A 12,469-nucleotide genomic window follows, 5' to 3' on the forward strand; every position below is an offset into this window, starting at 1 on the left:
GGTCCTAATTTGTGATGCATAGCCATGGTTCACTCCTGGTGCAGGCTCCCTGTGGAGAAAAATGTCCTGTTGCCTTTAGCTGCTGCTGAAAGAAATTGCAGCCAGCTGGACAAGAAGGTCCTAGGTGATATCACCAGGCCTCGGCCGTATTTGCAGGGGCGACATTTTGAAGCCGTCACAGACCACAAACTGTTGGCGGGCTTACTGGGAGCAAATGCACCCATTCCTGAATGTTGCTCTCCAAGAGCGCTACGGTAGGCTCTGAACCTCTCAGGGCATCGTTACACTCTCATAGGCCGGGGCCTAGCACTGCACGTGCTGATGGATTGAGCCCTCTGCAACTGCAGAATGAAGAATTCGCTGTCCAGCTGATAGGTTCATGCCTGAAGGGGTTTGCCCCCATGTTCTGTTGTGTCCAATGCTGCTGTAGAGGCAAGAAATCCAGCACTGTCAAGAGTCAGAGAAGTGTTGTGGAGTGGTCACAGGCTAGACTTGGGTGAGAAAGGAAAGTGCATACCATGGGGTGATTGTCCCCGCACAATTTCAAAGTGAAAGCTGCTTCATCCAGGAGTGTCAAAGATGACAGCAGTGGCAAGAAGTGTGGTGGCCTTCACTTGGTAGTGACATTGCATGCCACATCTGCCAGGTGCAGCAGCGTGCAGCACAACCAGTGCCTGTCACGCCATGGTCAAGACTCCATGTAGACTACACCGGACCTTACCTGAATGTACATCTTATCATTGCAATAGATACTTTCTCAAAGTGGATTCGAGTTTCGACACCTTTCACAAAAGGTACTATAGCTTGACTGAGAAGCTATGTTTGCTAGCAAGGAGCTTCCACACATTGTGGTGTAAAATAATGGAGCCTCATTCATAGGTGAGCAGGATGAAGCATTCACGAAGAGGAATAAATGGTGTATTGGTGCCACCTTATCACCTGGCATCCAATGGAGCTGCAGAATGGGTGAGCCAGACCACGAAAAGAAAAAAAAAAGCAGACTGGCTGTGGGGATTTGCAAATGCAAATTGCTCGCACACTACTGCTATGACACAAGTCACAGGATGCTGCCCATCTGAGCTGGAGACCTTCTGCAACATGGTCAAAAGTTCTACAAAAGCTTGTATTTGGATTCAATCCAATCTACCAGACCTGCCGTGTGAAGCTGGTCTCGTAATGGGCGCATGACCGCTCGAACTGCACATCTTTCATTGCGTTCTGTTCTCCTAGCAGACAATGTGCTCGGCTTCAAAATAACTGACAGGAGCGTGTGGTCCTTTTGACGTAACCAAAAATGTGGCCGCGCCCCGGGACTGGCAACATTGCCGTAGCCTAGGCCAATCGTGCACGGTGAAACTGAATGCGTGCTCCGAACAACGATCTCCCATTGCGCCCCAGAAGGCACAATTTTGATCCTTAATCCGATATGCGGAGAATAAAATATTTTTATACGTATATGTTTTTTCATGGCCCTAATGCACAAGTTGATACTCATCTCTACTCATCGTTACAACTGTTATATCATTCAATGTCGTTTCATTATGAGTGGACTGCACTACCACTACAGTTGCATGTAGCTGCATCTGCAGCATAGCATAGATACAGCGGCCACCGTGGGCTGCCACGACGAGTGCGCTCGCTGAACTCTTGCGGCTCACTGAACAGCATGCTCTGATTGATATCTATGGGTGATGTGATCCAAGGCCCGAGCGTCAGCATCTGACAAACAGGTTGTTTGCTTCCTGAGTTGCACACCCTCGAGGTGTGGCGCTATCATGGTCGAAGCGCATTATGTTAGGAATTCTTTCAATGCAAGTCTGGAGTACGGCATCCATCGCTTAGCTGACGTGCATGCTGCCGACGTACTCATATGAACAAACATGAAGATGCATTGCACAACACGACGTTGAGCGGCCAGGAAGGGTGGCGGCTATGGGACCGGTTGTGAATTTTTTTTGCTTCATTGTTCAGATTTCGCCTCTCTTCTGTGACTGCTTAATTCCATGCGCTGCTTCTACGGTGCCAACGAATGGCACTACATCAATGATCCACTTTATCACCGTTCCCACTGTTGAGCCCTCTGCTCCAGCTGCAACTGTTTGGAAGCTGCTGTTTCACCTCTTGGACCAGCCAGTACCAACGTCGACGTCAGCACTTGCTGCTGGTTTAAACACCTGGCCGTCGTCTGTCCCCTTCAGTGGCCAAGAAGGAGCAGCAGCTATGAGAACGGTTGTGAATTTTTTCTCCTTAATTGTGCAGGTTGGTAACCGCCCATCTTTGTACTCACAGTGTTCCAGTAATATACGCCTGCTGCTCTTCCCTGGCCCAAGTGTTATCCATGAAAATGCTTCTGAGTGTATTCATGTCCTTAGCTTGTTGTTGTCCAGGGACGTCGAACTAAACCCAGGTCTGGACAAGAAGGTGCTAGCAGCTATCTCCAGCCTTTCTGCTAAAGTTGACTCTCGTCACGCGGAGCTTCTTGCAATACTGAACAAAGTTCAAACCAATCACACTTTATTAGAACAGAAAGTAATCAATCTTTCTACTAGGCTAGCCACAGTTGAGTTGACAGTAGAGTCATTGAATTCAGGCCGGCATGTCCCTGACCTTCCGCAAATAGTTAATACGGCTGTAAGAAGTGACATGGCTGCACTTAATTCCCGACTTGAGTTGGACTACAGATCTCGTCGAGATAATTTGATCTTCTACGGGATTGCCGACAGTGCTTCTGAAAAATGGGCACAGAGTGAAAAATAATAAGAGACTTTATATCTCATAAGCTTGACGCTAACCTATCAGATGAAGCAATAAAACGTGCCCACAGGCTCGGCTCCTATGTTTCAAATAAGTGCCAACCTATTATTGTTAAGTTTTTACATCGTCGAAGCTAAAAGATAACATTTTCAGTCTTCAAAGGTTTCTGCTAGCGAAGACTTTTCGAGGGCAACTCAAAACTCCTGGAGAAGGCTGCTTGAATCTGGTAAAAACTTTGGACAGCCATTCTCGCTACACGGGAAGAAATTATATATTAACAAAATTGCATATGTGTATTGCCATGTCACTGACCATGTGTGCGAACTTGACACTCGCGAGCTGCGCAACACCGCTAACATTGATAATGCTTCCTGCGTGCCTGCCTCAAATGCCGGCAGCTCGTGCGCACTATCGATGTAGCTAGCACGAACGCACCCATCCAGTCAGCTGTCCCTTTTATATTCCAATGTACGTAGTCTATGTAACAAATGCGATGGCTTATCATCGATAATCGACACATGTTTCACGGATGTTGTACTACTGAGTGAAACGTGGCTTTCCTCGGCAATCACCGACCACGAAATACTGCATTGCGAATCGGAGTACACATTTTATCGTTCTGACCGTACTCGTCATCAAGGCGACGGTGTATAATAGCTGTCCTGGATACCATTGTTTCTAATGTTATTATGGTTGACAGTAATTTAGAATTTATTAGCACACTGATATCTATAGGGCATGAACGGTTTATCATAAGCGTATGTTACAGACCACCAATGTCTTCTAACACGTTTTGTCACAAACTACATGATGTCCTAAATAAGTTACCTATGCAATTTCCCAACTGCCGTTTATTTTTTTTCGGGCACTTTAATTTACATGCTAATAATGGAACTACTGACCTGCCAAGACTCACGGCAAACTCAATAGAATGATTGTTGTTTTTGAATACTTGCCTGGAGTTCAACTTTAGGCAACTGGTCCTTCAGCCTACCCGTTGCTCATCTCATTCTGCTAATGTACTAGATTTGCTGCTTACGACAACTCCAGAACTCGCTTCAACCCTAGTTTGTTTGCCTGGCCTAAGCGATCATTGCTTCATTAACTGCAGTATTCAGGCCTGTATGCCTCACAAGAAGCAAGCCAAATTTATTAAAGGTTATAAAAATGCGAATTTCTCTGCCATAAATAACAAACTTGCAGAATTCATCACTGACTTTATGCCGAGCTTTTACAGTCGCACGGTTCAAGAAAATTGGCCTCTCTTAAAAGAAAAAGTTGCCTACTTGATCAATCGCTACATTCCTAAAAAATGCATTGTTTCTTTTTCCAAAGCTCTTTGGTTTAACGCCTATCTGAAGCGCTTGTTAAACAAAAAGAAAAGGTTATTCCGCCAAGCGAAAGTGGCGATGACGCCTGAACGATGGCACGCGTACAACTGCGCTGATCACGAGTACAAAAATGCCGCTGCGCAGGCAAAAGACCTGTTCCACAATTGTACCTTGCCCTCTCTTATTAAAGATAACCCTCGGCAATTTTGGAATGTAGTTCATGGCAGCAAATCTAACACGATTCACTTGCTCGGCAGCAATGGTGATGCTGTTCCTAATGGTGACTGCTGCAATGTGCTAAAGGATATTTTTGTTTCTCGCTTTTCTAGTTTAACAGCCTTCTCTATGCCAACAATTGCCAACTCTGCTTTTGTCGCTATGGTTTTCATTTCTGTAAATTCAGCTGGGGTGTGCCGTCTGATAGAAAATTTAAAGTTGTCTAGCCCTGCAGGTATTGACAACATAAATTCAAAGTTCTTAAAAACAGAAAAGTTTACTTTTCCATCATACTTGCTGAATTCTATTCGCAGTCTTTACAGATTTCTATTTTCCCAGATGATTGGAAGGTGGGCAAAGAGGTTCCACTTCACAAATCAGGTAACATCCATTCTCCCCTAAACTACAGGCCAATATCGTTAACCAGTATACCCTGTAAACTTCTCGAACACATAATTTATTCAAACTTGGTATGTTTCGTTAAATCAAATATGTTTTTTTCTCCTTGTCAACATGGTTTAAGGAAGCACTTCTCTTGTGAAACGCAGTTACTCTCTTTTTACTAACGAACTTTATGGAGCTTTTAACAAAAATTTGATAACTGATGCATCTTTTTAGATTACGCTAAAGCCTTCGACACTGTATCACAAACTCCTCCTCCTAAAAATGAGCAAGCGCTTAATATAGACCCTAATATCCTAGACTGAATTCAATGCTTTCTGACTAACCGCTCACAGTACGTTCAGGCTAATGATTATGACTCTCCTATTGTTCTTGTTACTTCAGGCATAGCACAGAGATTGGTTTTAGGCCCATTACTATTTCTTATTTATATTAATGACCTACCTGTCGGTATTAACTCTAGCACTAAACTCTTTGCTGATGATTGCGTGCTTTATCGTGTAATTAATAACCAACAGAACGTTCCTATTTTGCAATCTGACATGACGCTATCTCTAACTGGTGCGACAAGTGGCTTATGAAGCTAAATACTTCAAAATGTAAGGCCATGAAAGTAATTCATCACAATAAAGTTAATTACAACACTGCTTATACCTTTAATAACTCTGCTTTAACCCCCATTACTAGTTACCGCTATCTTGGCGTGCATATAACTCACAACCTCTCTTGGAACATACACGTTGAACATGTGATTAACAACGCTAATCCCATGCTTGGATTTCTAAGGCATAAATTTTTCTCTGTTCCCTCCAATTTAAAGATTAAATTGTACACAACTATGGTTAAATCAAAATTATAATATGCTTGCTCTATTTGGCACCCATCTAGCTCCGCATTAACCACCGCCCTATTGCAAAAACCAGCGTCTTCCAGTGCCTTTCAGTGTAAAACCAGCACATTTTTTTTTTTTTTTTTACACTGAATCGCACCGGGGACGCTGGCACTCGCTGGGAACCATTGGGACACCAGTGAGAATGCTGCATAAGAGCTGGATCACACTGGACGAGACGCTGGTTCCACGGCCATGATGCTGGGGTGCACGAGTTTGTGCTGTACTGGTGCTGGTCCTTGCTGCAGTTCACTGGTTCGCACTGGAAACTGCACTGGTTGTGTTTGTGCCATGCTGGCTCCAGTACACAAGGACGAGCGCTGCTGAATAATAAATGCTTTATACAATTTCATCACTTGATACTAGTCTACTGCCCTAAATAATGCTAAATAATGCATAGATAGTCTCACTGCAAATAGCTAGCGCAAGCGGCGCTGCCTCAAGTCTCGTAGTGAGGTTTAAATTTGCGAGTTCGCGGGTTTCTTAGGCTTGCACGGTGTCACAAGCCCAAGGAAACGACCAATTCATAAATAAATAATCTCATGCTCTCCTGCCTGAGATAAGGAAATGAGCTGTAACGACACGTACGTTCAATATCGCTGTGTCAGCACGACTGCCTCCATCGTAGCCTTGCTACCTTGCAAAGATAAGCGAAAGGAACTTCTTCGCACGCAGATGCAATAACCACATTGTATGTAAGGCGAAATATGAGTGATAGTTAAATATTAGCTGTTTGATGAAAGATAAACAATTGCCTCGAACCAGTACAGCAGTCTCAGTTGAGTGTGGCGCGCATGAAGACGGAATGCCCCCACACTAACAGCAGCGACCCTAGTGGCAGCTTCTGTCCCTGTATAGAACTGCGGGTGGAGTTTCATGACCACAAAAGCACTGAAGGACTCTGATATTGCACATGTCTTGCGCATTTATTTACATGGAATCTGGCGCCCGGAAAACTTATCATACAAGTGCAGCTCAGTGATGTATTGAACGTTGGTGTCAAAAGATCTTGTCTTCCGGAAAATATTAACCGGTAAAAAATAAGTGTAGCTTAATTGTGTCAGTTTTTTGTGTTCTCAATTGCAAATGTTGGTGCTGGGAAAGCATACATAATGCGATCGCATGAACAAGATTCTACTGCAAATGTTCCTCACCCAATAAATTATGAGTTAATCTACAGAAATGGTGCACGCACGTAGCAATGGTGCTGACATTTTGTGATGCATTGTAACTGGTCACACGATACTGATCACATGAAACTATTTCGCTAGCTTTGGGAACCGCGAAAGAAAACAACTGTGCAAGAAAAACTCATAGGATGTTTATTTTTGCAGTTGCTTTTTGTTCCCAAGTCTTCCACTGACACTTGAGCAGCATATGGAAATGCTCAAAGCATTCTCCTGTGTGCAGTTCTCCATTATTGTTGCCAATTTTGTAGAGGAACACCAGAGCCACCAACTCCAACATCGACGCCTTCTTTGTCGCTGGCTTCTGTAGAATCCCTATCTTCATCATCTGATGGAAGCACAAAGTTCTGTTCCTCACTAAAATCCTTTTTGCTTTTGCAAAAAGCTTCGGAATTATCGCCATAGAAGGCACTCGACGAGAAGGCGGTCATATTTCGCTGCAAGCGGCACAGAAACAGAGCTACTCTACGTAGCACTCGAATAATTAATTGCATAAGCACCTCCATCTTTACTTACTTCTTATAAAATGGCGTATCATGCATAATGAGAAAACACGTGCGCAATTCAACCACGAAAAAGCTCATTCGGCAGTGGCTGACAGTAGAGCACTACGGCCGTGTTGCGTTGTCCGGAGGGGCCCGACAACTGACCACAACGGGTTAATGGCTCTTAGCACAAGGACTCATTATTAAGGAAATGTTTAGTGGCTTTAGAGAAAAAAAATTACTGCCTTCTGGTCACCAGAAAATGACACTCACATCTCCAGGAAACTGGACAATTTCAAACTGCTTGGCCACGTCCGGTGCCAGGCCAGCCACGAGCGCAACGACTGAAACACCCGATATGAGCAGGCTGTACAGAAGTGGCTTGTTCTCGCTCAGCCTCTCCATGAATGGGTAGCCCTGCAAGACGAACAGAACCAAAGTCAAAGTTTCAAAGTCAAAGTTTATTGGACAACAGTGTAAAAAATAGTTTGCGAGACTGTGAACAAAGAACCGATAAAGGTTCCGAAGCTTCATGTTCAGTATTGTGATTTGCGCCTTTCACCCTTGAGACAAGCTTTGTTCAAACTATGAAACCATGCCACCTTGAGCACTGCGCCAGCTCATTCAATTTCACATTTGGGAAATCCAACTCAAATTGTCAGCTGCTCGGACACAGGGCTTGTGAAAAGCTATCTGCAGATGATGCAGGATAGAAGAAACATCTGTTCAACACCAACAGAAGAGGTAAAAGAAATTTGGCTCCAGGTGAAAACAAGGAAAACGAAGTCTATGGCTGCCAAACCTGCTACTAGTAAGCAAGCAGGCACAAGTCTGAAAATGGTGCTGTGAAAATTGCTCTTGCGATGGTCCCAATGCAATTTCTTAATCCACTACTGGAGGCAAAAATGCTGCCCTATGGTGTTCTGCTGTCATGCCAAGGTGCATAAAACAGTCTACATTTGAGGGTGACTAAATCCAGTACTTTCATTTAATTTGATTCACTGCAAAAAATAAAGGCCAAACTTTTCTTCCTTGATACTAGAACCTCAGTGCTGGTGCACCAGCATACTGTCCCAGACTGTAATACATATTTTCCTATGCCTAGCTACTTTAGCACAACACAGGTTTTCAAAACTCATTAGGTCTTTAGTGGATAAATGAACTTGGTACCGCTCTTTCATTCTCATGCCTTTACTAAGATAGCTTAGCTTTAGCGTTCCTTTAAGAGCTTGCTTAGAGTCCACCAAGTTCACTCGGCCATTATGTCACTTTCAAGCAAATGGTACAGGAACACATATGGAGAAGAAACTGTGGGCAGATATGGGTGAGGGCCAGATGTAGTTAAGCCACAGTAAATGCATCACACATAATTGAATTGAACTCTGCAATAACTAAATCAGTAGCCACTTTCACGAGACTTTTGTCATTGCACGTAGACAGGGAATATGCTGAAAACCAAAGTTTGCTGTCCAAATTTTGTCAGCCTTTTTTGGTGAGCCTTGCTCGAGGCTATCCAATACTGCCTTACTGACAGCACAAATGCGACCCATGTGTTGGTTGTTGAGTTTCCTCCTTCCTTGTCTGCCCTCTCATCACTGGTTTCCCCTCCTCACACTATTCAATCACTGCCTGCCTTCATTACGGTCTCATGTGTTTTCTCTCTGCAATGCCTGCTCCTGTTCGTGCATACGGCCGACGGCGCTTTTGGCTCTGTACCATGTTCACTATTTTCGTACAGGGTCAAGAGTGCTGTCGACCGTATGCTTCGATGCGTTCATTGCCAAGCCTTGCGAAAGTGATCACCCGAGGATACTGCCCTAGCGCATATGGAGAGCGCAAAAGCATGTGCAAAGATTGCATTGATTAGCAACTGGAAGGTATGCTAATCGAATCAGATACACATGTCCATGCATGCAGTTCAGAGCTTTGTTTATGCACGAGCACACAAGACTCAAAACGCGCCTGTTGTTGGGTTTCCAGTAGGGGTGTGCGAATAATCGAATATTCGATTTCGAATCAAATAGAGAATGTTCAAATAATTCAATTCACGAATTGAATATCTAATATATGATTTCTCAAATAAGCGATTTTTTGAATATCGGTACCTTTGGTAAATGACCTAGCCATGTTGGATACCTTGACATCCGTAGCGTTACCATGGTGCACAATCTCTCTCAGTACAAGGCTCATCCAGGTCGACGATATTCATCAACATGATTACGCGATGCGCACAAATCGGTCTGATAAGCCACTGAAAGGTATGCTGATAGCATCAATTACTCGAGTTCAGTGTTCCCGCACGCAGATTCGCGCAGTTTGGTGCTCTCTACCCACACGCTAGCACACAGACGAACTTGGCACGGCTGCTCACGGTAGTTGCCGGCTGGTCGACCGCAGACCCAAACGCTACTTCAACAGCCATCAATCTAACCCATATGCATGGATTTCGCGACCAATCACTGATGAGCCACCCGTTGGAACATATTATCGACAACCTTTATGCTGCAGTTATCACATCATTATCACATCGGCTGGAAGCAAATTTTCATTATGGCTGCGCCATTGGCCACACTGTCTGGCCCATTAGGCCTAATCGGAGATTTGTCATTACATGTTGGTGGCTTAAGTTATGGTTACTGAATCAACGCAGATTTATTCACAGCGGTCGCACGACCCTCAGAAAGCCAACAAACTGCCTTGCCAATGAAAGCAAGTGCACGGGATGACCGCTGCACGTTCGCGGCCGCCATCTTTGCGAAATACCGTATGGTGGGCTCTCGTTCCAAACACCATTTGTAGGCGCAGCACAACGGTCTTTTTTCATAGTTTCGATTGATCCGTCACAAGACTAGCTTTGGATTTACATGGTAGGCTCGAAAATATCATATGACAGTACGCTGACCCCTGGCCGCAGGCACATTTATACAGATGGCAGATGGATGCAGACGAAAAAAGCGGGGGAAGGGAGTAGTGAGAATTTGTTGTGGGCCTCCCCATCTGAGAACTCTTTATTGTTGGCGCTGACTGCGGTCGATGCATGCAGCGCAGATGACAATGCAGAGTGGTGCTGAGTCACGTGATGTGCATTCCCCACTTTTGTCTGTCGTGCAGATTGGCCTTATAACAAGCTGACGATAACCAACAGAAACCACCTGCCATAAAGATGGAAAAAGCCTGTGTTTTCTGGAATACAATTGGAAAGGAATGCTTTCTAAGCAATAGAAGATTGCTATTAAGCATAGTATGGCCAACTATTAAACTGAAAACCCCATTGTTATTTAGGACTTCACTGTTTCTTCAGCTTCAGAAGGAAAAAAGCACTTCATTCTATTTGACAGGCATTCAACTGACAAAAAATATTTTCCAGACCTTCGTTTACAAACTGAGTTATCAGTGCGGGCATACTAATTTGGCCTTCCCTTTAATAAAAAGCAGACCATACTATGCATCTCGATTCATAGGTACCTAAATTGCTGAAAGCTAGCAAGATTCTTGCTAAGTAATGTGATTAGCCTCCTGAGCATGTGCAGCACTGTGTTTCTTGCACAAAATTTGGAAGCATAAGAGCTTGTGTTAAATTTCCTGTATTCGATACTGAATATTCGGCTTTCTTTTTTTTTTTTATTAGATTCAATATTTGATTCGACGTCTACTATTCGGTATTTGCACACCCCTAGCTTCTGGTTTCGTGCAAGTGGCCATATCATGCTGAGATTACTGGCTGCCAACTCGGACGATGCCACAGATGCTGCCATGCTTGTGCCTACGTTTGTGGATGTGCTGCATAGCAGCGACAACATTCAGAGATTCATCTGTATAGACGACAATGGTGGATTGTTCGAGGCTATCCAATACTGCCTTACTGACAGCACAAATGCGACCCATGTGTTGGTTGTTGAGTTTCCTCCTTCCTTGTCTGCCCTCTCATCATTGGTTTCCCCTCCTCACACTATTCACTCACTGCTGATGACAGTCGCTGAAAGCACAGCTTCATCATGCGCTGCCATCGTACACAGAAGCATTGGAGGCAAGCAATGGGCATGTGTGATCAAATATGGCTGCACCCACGTGAGTGCAGTGGAACAAGTCACATATACAGAGGCCATAGCAGAGCGATGCAAACTCAAATGGCCCTCACACCACTACTCTATACTGAGGTGGCACACCAGGTGCACACCAGTACATGAGGCAAAATTAAAACATTAACTGTAGAAATCAAAACTTATGTGAGATGTAAAAAATAAAATGCTCTAGCATACTACAGTCGAACCCGGCTACTATTTCACACTCGCAAAAAAATGCCTATCAGTTCGATATAGAGCATAATTCTATATAAGCCTGCTAAATAATTGGATGTGATAAAAGCACATACCATTTAAAAAATCACTTTATTGATGAAACTAGCGTAGTTTAGCATGAAATAGTCCTGCATTTTCTTCTGCTTGAGCAATTTTACTGTCTGCGACACACACACTTTTCCACATTGTCTAAGGAGTCAGAGCAGCTGAGGCCACAACCTTACGCATTCCCGCAGAAGCACCGGACTAGTGCGAGCGCACCAATCACTTCGGAGGATGTGGGCAAAGGACCGTCCTTGCTTTCCTCATCGTGCCAACTTTCACTTGCGCTCGGTATGATGTCGACAATGTAGTCTTCGTTTTCGGGCTCTCCTATGGTCGTGACACCATCATTTGCGCTCACAAACTCGTCCACTGTTGATTTGTCAACAGTTTCCGGAAATTCTGACAGCTTGCTTCAAACTTCGGCAACACCTGCAATGGCTTTGTCACATTCATTAGAATTTACAGTCATCACCGAGTACGCGGAAAAGTCGGCAAGGATGAAGCAATTTTGGATGAACCACTTGTACACGGCCGTCTGTACGCATCAGGAGCCATGGGCACAGTGTCGCAAATTTGGCCGCTTTAGCTCTTATCTCCCCCTTATTCTTCAAGATCGTGCTGAGAGTGCTCCTCGAAATCTTGTACGCTGCGGGGACATCCGACTTCTCACCGCATTCGACCCAATTTATGATTTCGAGCTTCACGACGAAAGGCGAATTCTGCTGCTTCAGCACGGCAACACTGCGGGAGAAGGTCCACAATGCGCTGACACAATGCGAGACACAATGAACCAGAAAGGCAGCGATACCACTTGCACTTTCGCCATCTTGCACGACTAGGGCACAAGAGCCTCTGACTGGCT

The 12,469-nt window shown here is 44.5% G+C and overlaps 1 protein-coding gene across 1 annotated transcript in view; it reads right to left on the bottom strand.

Annotated features, from left to right (window-relative positions):
* LOC142566708 (endoplasmic reticulum transmembrane helix translocase) overlaps positions 1 to 12,469 on the bottom strand; it is a 311,329-nt gene that overhangs the window by 2,668 nt on the left and 296,192 nt on the right. Inside the window, exon 24 of the mRNA XM_075677546.1 lies at positions 7,538 to 7,681. Coding sequence (XP_075533661.1) covers positions 7,538 to 7,681 — 144 coding nt within the window. The remainder of the gene's footprint in view (positions 1 to 7,537; positions 7,682 to 12,469) is intronic.

Source organism: Dermacentor variabilis, unplaced genomic scaffold, assembly GCF_050947875.1.
Source record: "Dermacentor variabilis isolate Ectoservices unplaced genomic scaffold, ASM5094787v1 scaffold_13, whole genome shotgun sequence".
Taxonomy (NCBI): Eukaryota; Metazoa; Arthropoda; class Arachnida; order Ixodida; family Ixodidae; genus Dermacentor; species Dermacentor variabilis.